This window comes from Lynx rufus, unplaced genomic scaffold, assembly GCF_022079265.1.
Source record: "Lynx rufus isolate CCGP_SWC_20201006 ecotype Redwood Valley unplaced genomic scaffold, mLynRuf1.p SCAF_2, whole genome shotgun sequence".
Lineage (NCBI taxonomy): Eukaryota > Metazoa > Chordata > Mammalia > Carnivora > Felidae > Lynx > Lynx rufus.
Window position 1 is genome coordinate 14323002 of NW_025814834.1, and position 17106 is coordinate 14340107.

A 17106-nucleotide genomic window follows, 5' to 3' on the forward strand; every position below is an offset into this window, starting at 1 on the left:
TCACTTTTGAAATTTTTTTTTAAGGAATAAACAATTTGAAGCTCTATCTGAGGATTAGGGCAAGCCACACAACTGAAGGACAAAATGAAATTCTGCTGCGAGTGTGAATCACAAAGGAAGAGGGAGGTAGGAGCATTAAACAATTTGGGTTTCTCAAATAAGACCGATGAAGAGACGGGAGGAAAATGCACGTTGAAAACACACATCTGCGAGAGATACATTTCAAAGAGGATCCCATGTGAGAAGAACGGTCGTTCATGGGCACCAACTGCCCGAGGAAGGAACACGGCTTCTTTGGGGCAGCTCCCGAGTGACGGATGTCAAATTGCCTCGTCACTTGAATGTCATGGAGAGCTTAGGAGGTTGCTTCTGTATCCTCTTGCTGGCATGAGGAGGGCCAGCCAACACCAGCCATGCACATTCTGTAACAAGCATAGTTGGTATTCCCCACATATCCTACTGGAAGAATGGGTCTTTGTCTTGAATCGCTTCCCTTTGGGAGACACTCATTGGCAGTCCCATCCAATGTCCAAGGGAAAGAGAAAGGCACATTCGTGGTTGGGCTTAGTTTAGGAGATTAGTTAACACCGCATCCTGTCTGATTTCAGAACTGACAAGTCATGTACACTATTGCTCAAAATGTTCCTTTGACAGTACTGGGTAGAACAGGGAAGTGAGTGGCAGTCATTAAAATGTAAACAAAAGAGGTAAGTCCCCAAGATTTCGGTCTTTTATAGCTGGAGAATTCGGACCCTAATGATTAAAAATAAATCATTTCCCCTCCCTCAAAAATGTTGGCTCCGTTAAAACCAGAGGCCGAAACCCTTCAAAAGAGTCTCTGTGCATTCTTTCAAAAACTGAAGAGTAACTTTACTAAAAAATTTCAATGGCAAAAATTGAACCGAAGTGTTTCAGATCTAAGTCAACCTATCAGTGTGAACCTTCAGATTGTGATACTCTACGATAGATTTGCAAAAGGTTCCTATTGGGGAAAACGGGATAAAGTATACAAGGGACCTCGCTGTATTATTTCTAACAGCTGCACGAGGACCTACAATTATCTCCATAAGAATTTTCAGTTAAAAAAGTGATGGAGGGGCGTCTGGGTGGCGCAGTCGGTTAAGCGTCCGACTTCAGCCAGGTCACGATCTCGCGGTCCGTGAGTTCGAGCCCCGCGTCGGGCTCTGGGCTGATGGCTCAGAGCCTGGAGCCTGTTTCCGATTCTGTGTCTCCCTCTCTCTCTGCCCCTCCCCCGTTCATGCTCTGTCTCTCTCTGTCCCAAAAATAAATAAAAAACGTTGAAAAAAAAATGAAAAAAAAAGTGATGGAGACAGAAATGGATGTAGGGAATCAAGCAGGCTTTCAGAAGCTGGCTCTACCCACGCTTCTTGGTTCTAACTTATTTCTCCATTCGCTAGGCTCCTGAATGACTCCCTTCCATCTGGAAGAGGCTGGTCCCCAGTTTCTCAAACACACCAAGCTCATTCCCACCTCCGGGTTTTTCTTCTCTAGCTCCCTGGCTTCATGTCATTCTTCCCAGGTCCGGCTGGCCCTCCCAGGCTAGAGTAAGCCCTAACACTGTTCCCCAGGCAGTACTTACCATGTCTGTAGTCACTTGGCCCTGTTCACCCACCAGTCAACAAACATTTATTGAGCAACTACTATATGGGTAGTGTTGGCTCGAGGCACTAGGGACGGGGTGAGTTGAAAACCATATGAACTGGTTTCTCTTCCCTGCTTTCTGGAAGCATATTTTCTAACGAGGAAGAGTAGAAGACAAGTAGCCAAGAAAAAAAAATGTTAAAAAATACCCCAAATGATGATGAGTTCTATGAAGAAAGTTAATAAATTGGAGAAGAGAGGGAGTGACTTTAAGTCAAGCGGTCAGGGAAGGTTTCCTCGAGAAAGAAGGTGACACTTGAGTGGTGCCCTGAAGTATAAGGAAGCAGTGATGAGAAGATCATGGGGGCTAGGGGGAGCATTTTAGGCAGAGAGGACAAGGAAAAAGCATTTATATCCTGCCCTGTAATTAAATATGAATATTAGGCATGACTGTAAAATAACGAAGCAGGTTTTCTTTCGGTGGACTGTGTTTCCTTTTTATTTTAAGAGCCAAACCTTCCCTAGCATATTTCTCTATAAGAGAGGCTGTGAATACCCTTAGGCTGGCCCAGATTTCACACTTTTGAAAGTGACTCCTTCACCCCGACAGGCACACACCGTCTAGCATGGCCGCCCACACACCGAGTGTAGATCATCCAAGTTGCTCTCATCAGTAGACGCAACCTCATTTCACGGCCGTGTCTTAGATTCGCCACATTTCCTTCTCACAGTTGGGGCCGTGGGCCTGCTGGCACGGGTTCCGCACTGAGGGCAACAGGACTTATGTCATTAAAGTTGTGTCCCCACAAACCCAAGTTGGCACAAAGGAGGACTGCAAGCCAGGTAACGCAGCTGGGAGCCTGAGGGTGCTACGTTTCCGGGCTTCTGGGGTCTGCGCCTCTGTCGCGCACAAGGTCCCAGCAGTTTTAGTTGGCGATTGGGAAGGGCCGGATTCCCAGGACTCTGCGGGTACCTCGCGCTGTCACCGCAGCCACGACTCCAGATTTCCGGATTCCCTTGTCTGCCATCTGCCTCCGGCGACCGGCCCACCTAGGAGAAGTCGGCTGTGGGGCACCCTGCGAAGCGCCTCGCGGGGTCATCTGCCCCTCCCCGGCCGAGACCTGGCACCGTTACCCCCATCACCCCGCCCGGTGGGCACTGTCCCGGGGCAACCCCCCCCCCCGCCCCGTCTCCTCCCGGGGGGTGGGGGGGAGGGGTGCAGCCAACACGACTTGCCAGCATCCCCGGGACGCGCCGCGAGCCCTAGGGTCCCTCCCTCTCAGCGCGCGCACACACACACACACACACACACACACACACACACACACACACACGCACCCACACCCGGACCCCGGCGACCCACGTGCAGCTCGGCCCGGGGCTGGCGCCGCACCTCGGGCTCGGCGCGGCCTCCGGCGCGTTCCGGGCGCAGCCCCGCGACGTGGAGCCCTGGGGGGCGGCCTCCGCGCGGCCGCGGCCGGAGTGGGGGCGTCCCGGCGAGCGGGCGCGGGGACGCTGCGGCCCGCTGGCACACAAAGGAGGCGGCGGGAAGGCGGGGCGGGGCGGGCCGGGGGCGGGGGCGGCAGGAAGGGGCGGGTGCGGGGCGGGCGGCGATAAAGCCCCCGCCGCCGCGACCGCCCAGCTCGCGCTGTGGGGCTGCCGGGCCGGCCGGGCTGCGCTGCGAGGGCAGGAGGCGCCGCCGCCTCTCCGCTTCCCGGACCTGCCTCGCCGCCGCCGCCGCCGCCGCCGCGGCTCTCCGTCCTCCGACTCTCCGCCCCGCCGCCACCCGGCTCCGGCTCCGGCTCCGGCTCGGGCCGCGCCGCCCTCGGCCGCCGCCACCTGGGGATCCCGAGCGAGGGGCGGTGAGTACGGGCTGCGGGCGCCCGGGGGCGGGAGGGGCGCGGCCGGCGGGGGTCCCTCCTCCCCTCTCCCCACCCCCCTGCGCCGGCCACGGTGCCGGAGCTCCGCGCGCCGCCCCGCTCCGCGACCTTGCGCCCGGCCCGGGGGGCGTGCGGGGCGAGCGGGGCGAGCGGGGCCCCGGGGCGGCGACGTCGAGGCGGAGGAACTTTCTCAGCCCGCCTCGGGCTGCCTCGGGCTGCCTCGGCCGAGGCTGCGTGCGCGCCCGGCTCCGCGCCCGGCCCGCGGGGAGCCCGAGGAGGACCCGGGCCGGGCGAGGAGGGGCCGCGACGGCCGTGGCGTCCAGGTGTGCCCGCAGCCGGGGAGCCCCGGGGCCCGCGTGGTTTCCGCCGGCGCATCCTCGCTGGCGCCGGTGACCCTGAACCTGAGGTACCCAGGTACGAGGCAGGCGTCCCCCCACCCCGTGCTTGGCGTGTGCGCTGCCCGATGGGGAAAAGACAAACCGACTCTTATGTTTACCGCTGGCCGAGCCGGGTGGGGGCGACCGGTGGTTTGGGGCAGAGCCTTTGAATTGGCCTCTGACAACCAACTCAGCCCCATGGAGCAGATTTTTGCCATTCTCACCATCTGTAGAAATGGGAATCGAGGCAGCGATCAGTGGCTACAGGTAAGGTGAAAGTACTCGGGAATTCTGGGCGGAATTAGGTGTTTAATTTGCCTCCCAACTGAGCGGGGATGGAGGGCTTCTATTACATAAGATAGCACTCCACCTTCAGGTATTATGGGAGACGCTACTGAAGGTTTTAGTGTTTTAATGAACGAAAAATAATCTTCGTGTGTGTCTCTCTTGAGAAATCGCAAACGCTGCCGTGTGTTGCTTTGGCCACTTTGCAGAGACCGCGCTTATATTTAGCACCAACATAAAAAGGTGTTTGAAGGTTTGACGTCCGCTTTCAAGCCGGGAAGCAGTTGACTTTTCTGAACTGTTCAGGAATAATTTACGTGGTAATTTTGTACTTTAGAGATTTTCTATCCAAAGTTGAACAGAGATAACTGGAAGAAATGTAAGCATTGCTAATTTGTATATCTAAAGCACAGTTCAAACGTTGAAGATATTTTCAGTGCTGTCTGCATATCTAAATCAGTAATTATTGCTGTTTGCAAGTATTTCAGCAAAAATTTTCTTCAGCTATGCAAATGAAGGTGTTAACCCAAAGAATCTAGGGATCCTTTCAACTCTCAAATTTTGATTCTGTATTAAAATGACGCTTGAAAATATTGTACTATGGGGGGGCAATTACTGAAGGTCATAAAGATGTCCTCCATATTTTATTTTATTCTGAACAAAAGTGAATTTAAGCAGAAAATCTCCGCCTCCTATGAACTTCACATGTTAGTGTAATTTTCAAAGGGCAAAAATGACTCAGTCTCCAAAGGACATTAGTTTTTAAGTTCCGCACATGGGTGATTAACTACCAGTCAGAGAGATTGAGGTGTTAGAGTTGGACATGAGCCACGTCCTACCTACCCCTCCGTGTGGCCATCTTCTGCCAACCAGTCCTTCTCCTTCGGCCTGGGGGCCCTTGGCTGGGCTTTTTCTGTCCCTCGGGTCCCAAAGTCCATGGAGGGCGCGCTCTCTAGTCCCACTTCTGTGACCATCTTAAATGCGGTTACCTCCATGCACTCTAGCGACTGAGTCCCCTGACTACATCCAAGTCTTGCCCTCGCTCAGAGATCCTCATCTTCTGAAATCAGGAACCTCATTGTCTGAATGTCTCAGCCACAAGCTCCTGCCTTCCAGGTGGTCACCCGGTGCTCCCACTGCAACTCTTCCTCAACACAAGAGACTTCTTCCCCTCCCTCCTTCCCGTGTGACAGGTGACATCGCGGCCGGCTCTACCAGGAAAGTAGGGGCCACTGAGCTGAAGTCTTTCCGTGTCCTACCCCATTTCCCTCCTGCAAACCTTTCCGAATTTACCCCCTCACCCGAGAAACCTTCGTAAGCATCTGCTGTGTCCAGGGGCTTTGCTTGGTCCTGATGTGGCAAATATAGCGGGTCCCTGGCATCTGTCTTGGAATGGCCATTCTTGTGGGAGGAAATAGACAAAAAGCAAACGTAATCCTGCTTTGATAAAATAAATGGGACAGAATCATAGGAGCTGGGGCAGGGAACTTAGGGAAAATTAGAGGGAAGGCCTCTCTTTGGCGTGCCAAGTGGCACTGCCTAGTATCTCCCTGTGAACTCTTATTGAACGGTATTTTTAGAATGCCATAGCCCTGCTCCTCCCTGCACCCCCACCTTGTCCCCAGTGACCACTGTGTCTCCCCAGGCTTCTTAAGCAAGTTAACACTTCTCCAGTCGCTGCCTTCTTCTCTGCTCCCTGCAAGCTGGCCAGAGGCCCCCCAGAGTAGGAGAAGACCCCGCGATTCCTGAATGGTGATCCTGCACATTCTCTCTCAGTCTCTGTGCACCATTGGATGCGGACCTTTCCTACCTTCCTGATACCTTTTTCCCCCCTCCCTAATTGCCATGTCCCCTTGGTTTTCCTTCTGCTTCCCTTGCCTCTCCAGTACCTCCTGAGGTTACCCAGGGCTCTGCCCTGACCCCCGTTCTGCTCTACGTAGAGTCATTCGACGAACCACATTCCCCACAACTTCAACTATCTCCAGTACAAAGTGAGTCCCAGATTGGTGTCTCCAGCTAGTTGCCTACAGTCTGGTGGCTTATCTGTGCCCTGTAGGCAAAAAAGAAAAGAAAAAAAGAAACCCACCATGTGTCTAAGACTGATTGATTTAAGTTATCACCATATCACCATTCACCCCATACCCATTTCATCGTTGGCCAAAATTTGTCACTTTTTTTTTTTTTTTTTTTTTTGGTGGTGGTGGCTCGGCCAGTCACTAGGGTATTAAAGCAGGAACCTCCTGGTAATGCCAGAGTCCTCCAGCACCACCCCCCCATGCAGTCACCAGGTCCTATTGTTTCTCCACGCGGTGAGAAGTTCCACAGACTTCTGCTCTAGTCACGGTGGCCCCGCCCTGCTTCAGGGTCCAGAACCAGCAAAATGGTAGCCAGTGTGCCATTTCCAGGGGGCAGATGTGTTGTTGGCCTGAACGAAGCGTACAAAAATTGGGTTCGTATCAGAAATGTTAAAATGCCGCCTGGATTTATAGCTTCTCTAAAAAAATCAGAAGACCCGGAAGGAACATGAGGCCTCCAATCCCACGCGGCAACCCATGGCGGGCATGGAGTTTCCATTGCCCAACTACGCTGGAGGTGGCTTCCTTCCTGGTTTCTTCTGGACCTGTGGTCCTCATTTACAGGAGCTTCCTGGTTCCTGTGGGCTTTGGAGTTAGCACCCAGAGGCTGGGAGACCATCGACAGCCTGTGAATCCCTGGTGTCTAACTGTATGGCACCCTGCCACGTTTCTTATGCCTAGTTTTGCACCCCTTTCAGCCATCTTCCACATGTGCTGGGATGACTTTCATCCAGTGCCCCAAGTCCGAGTCTGCTCGTGTCCCTCTTTTTTTTTTTTAGATGTTTATTTTTGAGAGGGAGAGAGAGAGAGAGCGCGCCAGCAGGGGAGAGGCAGAGAGAGAGGGAGACACAGAGTCCGAAGCAGGCTCCGGGCTCTGAGCTGTCGGCACAGAGCCCGACACAGGGCTCGAACTCACAGACCGCGAGATCATGACCTCAGCGGAAGTCAGATGCTTAAGGGACTGAGCCAGCCAGGCACCCCTGCTTGTGTCCCTCCTGATGAAAACTCTGCCTCCCTCTTGCCTTTGGGGCAAACCCTGACTCTGGAGGAGCGGCTCCATTGTGTCGCAGGTTAGCTGTCTCAAACTGGAAGGTAAACTACTGTCTTTATAAGGTGTCGTACCTCAGTGTCTCAAAAAACGCTTGTGAGCCTCTGTAGGGAGGGTGGTGAATCGTAGTGTTGCCTCACCTGGGTCGAGATGCAGTCTCCACTGTTTATAAACCGTGTCCACAGACCTCACCACCCTCCTCCTTCCTCACAAGTGCCTCGGGAGTGGACGGGACAGGGTGGATTCCGCAGTCTCCCTACTCTCCTGGGACCCTTCAGCCCCTGGAACGTGGCGGCCCCATTTCATACATGGCGTCCAGAGTCCGGCCTTGTGCTCCCGGGCTCACTCTTTGGACAGTCGTGCCGCAGAGCTCCTCAGCACTCAGCCAGAGAACTGGCCACGGTGCTCTGCCACTCTCGCCAGCAACTCCTCAGATTGCTGGCCCTTTGTGATGACATGGGAGAGTCTAAGTTTTCTTCGTCTTCTTCCCACCTCCCTGCCCTGCCTTTTTAAAACCTTATGTTCTTGCAAAACTGACCTCCTGCAGACTCCTCACCCCACGGGGCTGCCCAGGCCCCCTTGCTCCTACTGGACCTCTGCCTAGAATTCTCTCTCCACCTTCTGCGTTCACTGGTTCGCTGTCTGGCTAACTCCCCCCTTTTTAAGACTCAGGTCCATGGTCCCCTGTTCCAGAAAAGTCTGTCCTGAAAATCACTATCCCCGGCCCTCTATGGCATGTGTGGAGTGTGCATACACATGTAAACCCTGCCCCGTGGAGCCCTCTCTGATGACAGTGTGTCATACCTACAGATTTTACCCATTAGACTCTAAGTGCAATGAAGGCCTCCTGTATTTTAGCTTCATTTGCACCAGCCAGTGGTGCATGACCCAGAGGCACTTAACGGATATCTGAACTGAACCGTACTTCTATTTTTCTTAAGTTTACTACACGCTTTATGAACTAGTGCTTGTGTTTTGGGCTTGAAGGGGACCTTTCCCCTCCGCCCCACTCCCAGACCTCCACTCTTGTCCTGGTACTTCTGCATTAAATATATTTCTTCACGTTAAAAAAAAAAGGGGGGGGGGAGGGGCACCCGGGTGGCTCAGTCAGTTAGGTGTCCGACTCGGGCTCATGTCATGATCTCGTGGTTTGTGGGTTCAAGCCCCGCGTCGGGTTCTGTGCTGAGAGCTCAGAGCCTGGCGCCTGCTTCGGATTCTGGGTCTCCTTCTCTCTCCGGCCTCCCCCCACCTGTGCTCTGTCTCTCGAAAATACATAAATGTAAAAAAGCAAAAATTAAAAACAAGAAAATCTTTGATTCCTCGTGACTTTTGAGATAGAACATTACTTAGAAGAAAAGCAAAAATCTAACCCAGAAGTACTTCCGTCTCTACGTTCGCTTCAGCTATCCTCATCTGAACCTCTTTTGGCTTGGTTCAGCCTTCCTTGAGGTCCACTGGCTAGGCTGTACTCCCTGTTTTGTGGTTTGTACAAGGTAGGAGAGAATGCATTCTGGTTTATTTCCGTTAACCTTTTCGGTGGCGGTAATGCTTGCCCTCTTGCTGACTCCCCCCCACCCCCTTGGCAGTTTTTTTGGCTAATGTCTTCAGTCAAGTTTGATGAGAAGAGTTGGGAGAGAGTCTGGGCTGTGCTGCCAGGGGTTTGTATAGTTAGTCATCCAGGACTGATTTTTTTTTGTCTATACAATGGGTGTGATGAAATTATGATCTCAAAGATGTCATTAAAAAAAAAAATGTAGGGGGCGCCTGGGTGGCGCAGTCGGTTAAGCGTCTGACTTCAGCCAGGTCACGATCTCGCGGTCCGTGAGTTCGAGCCCCGCGTCAGGCTCTGGGCTGATGGCTCAGAGCCTGGAGCCTGTTTCCGATTCTGTGTCCCCCTCTCTCTCTGCCCCTCCCCCGTTCATGCTCTGTCTCTCTCTGTCCCAAAAATAAATAAACGTTGAAAAAAAAAAATTAAAAAAAAAAATGTAACGTCTTGACTTATTTTTCTTTTTGACCCAGCTTTCTCCTAAATATGTCAGATCTAGGTGAATTTTTTTAAATGCATTGTTTTGTGTTCATCTACATGAAATTCTTATCCCTCTCTCCTAAGTCTCTGAAATCATTCAGCTTGGCTCCTTTGTACTCAGAAATGGCACTGAGGGCCAGCGTGAAGATCGAGTTGGTCTTCCCACTTAAAGGCATTTATAAAAATGTTAAATACATTGGGTCCCCTATACTTGATCTTTTTTGTAAACCATTTCTCCACCCATGAATATGCCTATCTTCTCTTCCCAGAACCATCTTTCCTCATGAGTAGATTGCATGTCTGATCTGCAAATCAGCATTGGGTTAAAAAATAATAATAATAAAATACCTTTAGGTGTGGAGTGGATTCAAATGCAACAAACTACATCTTTAGGTGATTTCTTATGTATAAGTTCACAATTTATGTAAGAACACTGAAAGAGTAGTATTTTGTTTCTCTTTTGAGAAACGCTGCCTTTCACTCAACGGGGCAAGTCTATTTACATAGTCAATGATTCTTCCCTTGTTCTGCTCTTGGGTTTCTAGGTCTGGATGTAAGCCCAGGGCAGAGAGGTTGGTGTTCCTTCTGGGACTCTTCATTGTGCATGGGGATGTACACCCAGCCGAAGCAATCCTCTGTTTGCAGCTTCCGTTCTGCATTTTGACAAACGTGTCCCTGTCTCATCCTTGAATTCCTTCAGCGGTTGGGGTGGACGCTCTAGGTCAAGATCAGCGCAGGAACACCTCATGCTCTTGCTCCAATTTGACCTCAGCCTTTGCCCTTTGCTTCAGAAGGGATAATTTGAGAATTGGAATCCACTGTGCCTTTCTATTTTTATTAGTTAATTCGTGGGAGAAAGATAATGTGGAGGAGGTTTTGCTATAACAGGGGAAAACCAAAATCCCATGAAAAGGCAGAAAGGATTTCTTGTAGTGACTGCACATCTTGGTATAAATGTACTTTGTTTTGTTTTTGTAATGCCCTCCCCCCATCACTGCAGCCAGAACTCTGGTAACCTGGGGAATTTCTCTTAAGAGCATACCAAAAATAGCATCAGCACTTTCTCCCCACACTTTCCCTTTCTACTTAGTGCCAGCTAATATAGCTACAGAAAAAATAACCACTTGTTTTCGCCCAAGTTTTTAGGGACCAAATCTTGAAAGTGGGTGTGGTATGTGAGAGAATTTAACATCAAATACGAAGCCCACTCGAAAACAACCAAGGTGACCGCAAATGAAAATAGATTTCTCTTCCTTTGTTTTGAGAAAATGCTATATAAATAATGGCAGTGTTTGCTTCCACTATATTTATTCTTCATTCTTGAAATAAGGACTCCACTTAGGACGGAAACTATTTTGAGGATTTGATCACTGCTGGGATTATATGAGCTCTTAACTACGGCATTGTCTTTCGGTTGCAAATGCAGAAATCCCTATCAGAATAAGTGATGCAGGGGTGCCTGGGTGGCTCAGTAGGTTAGGCGTCTGACCCTTGACTTTGGCTCAGATCATGGTCTTGCGGTCCGTGAGTTGGAGCCCCGAGTCGGGCTCTGTGCTGACAGCTCGGAGCGTGGAGCCTGCTTCGGATTCTGTCTGTCTGTCTCTGTCTCTCTCTCTGTCTCTCTGTCTCTCCCCCATCCCCCCAGCTCGTGCTCTCTCTCTCTCAAAAATAAATAAACATTAAAAAAAATAGATGATGCAAAGACATGGCATGCAAGGGGGGAACATATTGGCTTACATTGCTGATCCTGAATTGGCAGGGGTGTCTCTGGCCCTGGACTGAAACCAGAGACTCGGGGCTTTAGAGCTCTCCTCTCTCCCTCCGTGTCTCTTTGCAGGCGGTCTTCATCCTCTCCAAAAGCAAAAGCGCAGGTAGCTCCAGGCTTACCTCCCAACAGCCTCAATGACCAAGAGGAAAGAGGGGCTTCCTGCCAGGCCAGTTGGAAAAATCCTAGGGAGGTACTCTGATTGGCTCAGTTCGGGTCATGTGCCTTTCTCTGGACCAATGGCTGTGGTGAGGGGAATGGGATACTCTGATTGGGCAGAGTCTGAGTCACATGTTTAGACCTGTGGTCAGGAGGGGAAAGAGCCTTGGATGGGGTGTGCTGGACAGGCAGGTTACCCCCACTGCCATTAGTATTTGTTTTCAGTCCGCAGAGGCTGTCTGGGGCCTCCTGGGGCCTCATCCCTGCCTGTAGGACAGATCCTAGTGTTCTTTCCACCGGCTCGGTTGGGAAAGGCATGTGCCCCGGCGGAAGTATCCATGGCCCGACGTGCAGCCTGTGTGTGTGTGTGTGTGTGTGTGTGTGTGTCAGTGCCAGAGTCTGAACCCAGGTGTGTAAACGTGTGAGCTGATACCACGAATTTTCAGAGATTTAGAACTCGTCAATAGTTATAACTTCTCAAAAAGAAGTTCTCGTGAAACTCCGTGCCTCCTTGCAGAAGGACCCACGTTCCCGCTTGGCTGCATGGGATCCTTAAGTACCACAACCAAAACTCACCAGATGGGAAGAGGCTAGCATTTGTGTGTTCTGTGGGAAGTCACATTTTTCTGGCTCTTGCTCCCCACCCAGTTTATTCCTTAGACGCTTGTTTCTTCCCTGGGACTCCAACTCTAAAATTAGTACTGACCTTTGGCCCAGAAAGGTAGAGTGCATTACCCGGAGTCCGAGGGAATAACTTAGGCTGAGCTGGATAAAAAGTCCACATCACCAAAGAACAAGTGTGACACGACTTTTAAAAGATACCTAATTGAACTCCACAAACGTGTACAGACTGAGCTTAGGACACTGGTTGAGGTTTAACTTCTGTTTCATGGGTTTTTTGGTTTTGTTTTTTTCATGTATGCCTTTTGTTCAAAATCTGTCCTATCCACGGGGCGCCTGGGTGGCTCAGTCGGTTAAGCGGCCGACTTCGGCTCAGGTCACAGTCTCGTAGTCCGTGAGTTCGGGCCCCGGTCGGGCTCTGTGCTGACAGCTCGGAGCCTGGAGCCTGTTTTGGATTCTGTGTCTCCTTCTCTCTGATCCTCCCCCATTCATGCTCCGTCTCTGTCTCAAAAATAAATAAACGTTAAAAAAAAAAAAAAATCTGTCCCATCCAAATGGCATACATTCCCCTTCCGCTCCTCGTCTCCTTGCGCAGTGTAGTGAGTAAGAGTATGAAGGGCTTGGAAGGGCTTGGAGGCCCACAGACTGGTCTGAATCTCAATTTGGTCAGTCACTAGCTAGAGGCCAGGAGGCCACAGATGACTCACTAAACTTCTCCGAGCCTCAGTTTCTTCACTTGTGAGTTGGGCATGAAGGTATCCCCGTCTGAAGCCTGCGGGGACGAAGTGGGCCGTATACTTCAGGTGCTGAGCACAGGGACGGGAACGGAGCTGACTTCCGGAGCATAAATGACGTGGCGGTGGGGTTCCCTCCGTCCCAGGAGTCCAGGTGAGCTCCTCACTCCTGTGGGACGCACGTTCGCGTGGTGTCTTTGATCGAGCGAATGACTCACTCGCCCTGTTGAGTTCGCGTGCTTGGTTTCCAGGCCTGTAACGCTCTGGGCGGGCAGTACTCCTCGCCATCGGCTGGTCGTCTGTGCATTCTGCAGACTTCCACCTCTTCCGGTACTGGCCATGCAGCAAAGGATGGCCGGTGCGTGAAATAAACTACCCACCCCCCGTGTGAGGATGTATAAACGCTGTGTTACCAGTTCTTTCTGGGGGCACACCGCAGGCTAGCGCTGTCAGGTTGGGGGCTTTTTTTTTATGTTAGTTATGAAGAATCAATAAATGTCTCTACAGCATGGAAACACTATTTGGTTTAATATTGTGGCCTCTGCGAGTGTAGCATCCAGCGCCTTCTTTTTGTTCTTGTCTTTTAGGCTGTGAGAAAGTCCGGTGGGCAGTGCCACCCACTGATGTGCAGATACCTAGAAATAATCATTTGAAACACACGCTGAATGCATTTAAAACACGCGGTCACGTAATTATGCTTTGATTCCCTCGCGGTGCAGAAGGGTTCGATGCCCGTTGGACCTAACCTCGGCAAACGTTCCCGGATAGGAAATGTATTTTCTGCTGCCACTGAGAGGAGACTTTCGGGTTTTACGGGCAGAGAGCCGTTTGGGATTTTAGACGGCACTCAGCGCCTGCCCACACCTGAACTGTTGCTCGGACAGTGGGATGGGGATGCCAGGGAGGTGGATTCTGCGTGATGACTTAATTATAAACCTTCCTTTCCCTGAAGGTGTGGATCTCGTCTTTGAAATTAATTTACTCATAGACCCCTATCGTCTTAGGCCAAACCTGTGTTCATTTCTTAATGACACTTAATTAAAATATCAATTTGGAGGATTGGCCAGAGAATGCCAAAGTATTCATAGTAAACCTGTCCTTGTGCAGAACAGTGGTATATCATGAATATCAAAGTGCTCGGCATACTAACCGTGAATGAATTTAGCAAGTGCTGGAAATACAGTGGTTCCCGTGCGTGTATGTTACTCATTAGCCTAACATTTCTTTCGGGTAGGATAAATATATATATTTTTACATGTGCAATGGCAAAATCATGCTTTTTATCTCACTCTCTACCTTGTGTTGTAGTTCTGTGTGTCTTATCTGCCCCGTTAGGAACGCTCAAGGGTTTTTTGGTCTGTCTTATCCTCCTGGGTTCTTTCCACAGTAGCTGCAGAGGGGCTCGAAAGGGAAGAAGGAAACGAAAGAGCCTGGATCATCAGTGGGTCAGATACGTCGGGCACATTTTATACATGACCTTTTGAATGTCAACCACCCTTGTAAGGTAGAAATTAGTCCTGGCCGGCAGGTGAGAAGAGGGAGATTTGGGTGTGCGCAGCGCTCTGCTGAGAATCTCGCCCCTGGGATAGTCACTCCAGGTCTGCGTGTCTCCCGGTGGAGATCTCGGATTCTGAAACATTGTTTCAGTGACTGACTGAGACTAAACAGTGGTGGCTGAGCGACAGTGCAGGGCGGCCCCACAGAGGAGAGGGCAGAGCGCTGCTGGACGGGGTGAACTTGGGAGTCAGATGAACCTGGGTTTAAACCGCAGCTCTACCGTTAGTATTTTTTTTTAAGTGTATTTATTTTGAGGGGGGGGGTGGTGAGAGCAAGGGAAGGGCAGAGAGGGAGAGAGAGAGAGAGAGAGAGAGAGAATCCCATGCAGACTCCATGCTGTCATTGCAGAGCCCGCTGTCGGGCTCAAATCTGTGAGCCGTGAGATCTTACTTAACCTGAGCTGAAATCCAGAGTTGGATGCTTAACCGACTCAGCCCCCCCCCGGTGCCTGTACAGTTAGTAGTTTTCTGTCCACAAAATACTTTTCCTCTCTGGGCTTCATTTCCAAAGGTAGGAAATGTTGCTGATGAGGGTAGTCCCTTCTTTGTATAGAAAGATAGTATTGTCCCTGTTTCACAGACAGGGACATAGGAAATAGTGACTTAAATCACTTGGCAAGGTCAGGGCTGAGACAGGTTGAGAACTCGTGTCTCTGCTTCTATCACTTGTCACCTCTCCGGTCACCAAGTCCGGGTACAGCAGCCAGAACTGCCATCACCTGTCACCCATCCTTGATTAGCGCCCAGAACACCGCACTGACTTGGAGGCAGTCACCGTGCATTCCTTAGAGTCACTTGACTGATTCCTGTCTCCTTTCCTCTGTGTTGTTCACTCCCATCCTCCCAAAGAGGATTATTTCCAGAGAGGCAAGAGATCCGCAAGACTTACTCTTGATGGATCTGCCCCACACAGGACTTCAAAGTGGCCGTCCTATCATGTTTGGGTGCGTTTGGTTTAAGAACTCGTCTTTTCAGCCGGGTCCTCTGAGGCACACAGAAGTATCCACAAGACAAGTTGACCTTTGAGGATCTTACATGTTTCAGTAGAAAGGGCATATCTGTGATACTTTAACAGCTCGAGAGCCGTGGTAGACTGTAGTGGGGGGAATCAATAAGGGGGTGCATGTTCTGTAGAGGATTTCAATGAAGTAGCAAAAATACCTCAAAATCGCTTAGCTTTTTATTATCATCAAGTACCATAGTGATAAGCTCTTCTTCCGCTGGAGTAGACCCGTCATCCTGATGGACCCTCAGTACTGCACCGGGTCAGTAATTCACTGCCAGAATGAGTGCTCTGAATGAGATGTCCGGGAGGTCAGACTGGAGGGGATGGTGTGGACTGAATCACGGGGAAGGCTGCACAGATGCCCTCTCCCTCCCTCCTCGTGGGGAAGGACTCTAGGAGAGCAGTGTGTGACCCCCGATGAGCAGAGCGGTCACGGTGGCAGCATAAGTTGTGGGCTGTGGAAGCTCTTTACGTGCATTGCCCTCCTGCATTCTCTTGGCAGCCTTGAAAGGCTGGTGGCCCAAGATTGTTCTGTAGACGAGGACCCCGGAGACTCCATGAAGTTTGAGAATGAGGGCGAGCGATGGACAGTCTTGGAGTGTCAATTTCCTTTCACATGAAACGACTCCCAGCTTTCAAGGAGTCTGGGAGGCTCAGCAGCGCTAATGCTAATGCCCTTTACGCAAAGAAGTTTCTTAAATATCAGTTGCTCCTAATGGCTGTGTGGGGGAGAGGTATGCCCATGCACGATGTGAAATGTTGTCAAGTAGCTGATAAACACAAATGTCTTAGCTAGCGCTCGTGGGTAATGCAGCCCTTGCTTTTTTCTTTCACCCTACCTTCGACAAAACCCTTTGTGCTTTAAATTTTGTGGAATTGCTACTTACTGATTTGTAGCAATAATAAGAGTTGGCCATTTCGTCTCTTTCCATGCTCTCCATGGCTAAATCCAAGCAGGTAGTTCCTTCATGGAGGAGAGAATAGTTGTCTTTAGAAAAAAAAAGAAAAAGTTTTAGTGGATGACTTTGGAAAGGTGTGGAACTTTACAAGTTTTCTTCAAATTTTTTTTTGATTTTTTGGTTTTTGGTTTTTTTTATAGAGCACAAGTGAGTGAGCGTGTGCAGGGGAGTGGCAGAGGGAGAGGGAGAATCTTAGGCAGGCTCCACAGGCTGAATCCCATGACTATGAGATCATGACCTGAGCCAAAATCAAGAGTCAGACACTTAAGTGACTAGGCCATCCAGGCACCCCACAACTTTTCTTTTCATTGAATACTCATGAGTACAAGATGCTGGAGAACACAGAACTGCATTCAGGCCTGGTCTCTTCTGGGTTGGGCATGCAAGGCAAAAATGGTGTCTAAGTGATGCCTTAATAAGTCATTAAAAGACACTGAAATGTATAATTTTTCTTTGTGAATAAATGTTTTCTAATTTGAAAACTGCGTGCATGAATATGAAGTGAAAAATTTCCCCAGAATTGTTCTTTGGGGAAATCGGGCGTTGCTACATATTAGGGTCCTTTCAAAATCTTCCACTTACAAAGGTCATGATAAGTTCATTATTCAGAGTCCACCAAAAGCCTTTGATGGATGAGACTCATGAATGAGTCTTGGGAACAAAGGGAGAAGGACAAATAAGCCTGCCATCCCCTCGGTCTATATTTATTACGAACATTCATGGAGGTTGCATGATACAAAAGGGTTAGAAAAAGGCACAGAATTAGAATACAGGTTTAGTAATTATTTCTGAGGTCATGACTTCACAACTGCCAAATTTTGAATGCTGTGTTCATTAAGGTAGTGCTAATTGCCGTAATAAATAAACCCAAATGTGTACCGTGGTACAGACTTCCACTTGTATCAATCCCAAGATGGGCATGTCTGTTCTGATCCTGGAGATTCAAGGAGCCAGCCTCTTTCCATCTTTTGGCTCCATATGATTTAGCAGGCGGTTTCCAAAAAGTCATGGTA

The 17106-nt window shown here is 50.2% G+C and overlaps 2 protein-coding genes across 2 annotated transcripts in view; one reads left to right on the forward strand and one right to left on the reverse strand.

Annotated features, from left to right (window-relative positions):
* Nucleotides 1–2077: 2077 nt before the first annotated feature.
* Nucleotides 2078–3857, reverse strand: LOC124514142 (translation initiation factor IF-2-like). Its single transcript, XM_047082215.1, has 3 exons — nt 3548–3857; nt 2966–3441; nt 2078–2652 (listed from the first exon to the last, which is right to left on the reverse strand). Exons 1-3 carry the CDS (start codon nt 3855–3857, stop codon nt 2392–2394), a joined length of 1047 nt encoding a protein of 348 aa, XP_046938171.1. The 3' UTR covers nt 2078–2391.
* The window catches only part of SERPINE2 (serpin family E member 2), a 62513-nt gene continuing 48672 nt past the window's right edge, over nt 3266–17106 (forward strand). The window contains exon 1 of the mRNA XM_047083669.1: nt 3266–3464. The gene's annotated coding sequence lies outside the window, so the exon portion shown is untranslated. The remainder of the gene's footprint in view (nt 3465–17106) is intronic.

Coding starts and splice junctions, on each gene's coding strand:
- LOC124514142 (XM_047082215.1), bottom strand. CDS start 3,857: ATGCGCCGGCGGAAACCACGCGGGCCCCGGGGCTCCCCGGCTGCGGGC. Junction 3,442..3,547: donor GAGCTCCGGCACCGTGGCCG/GCGCAGGGGGGT, acceptor CGGGATCCCCAG/GTGGCGGCGGCCGAGGGCGG. Junction 2,653..2,965: donor AGCCCCGGGCCGAGCTGCAC/GTGGGTCGCCGG, acceptor GACTTCTCCTAG/GTGGGCCGGTCGCCGGAGGC.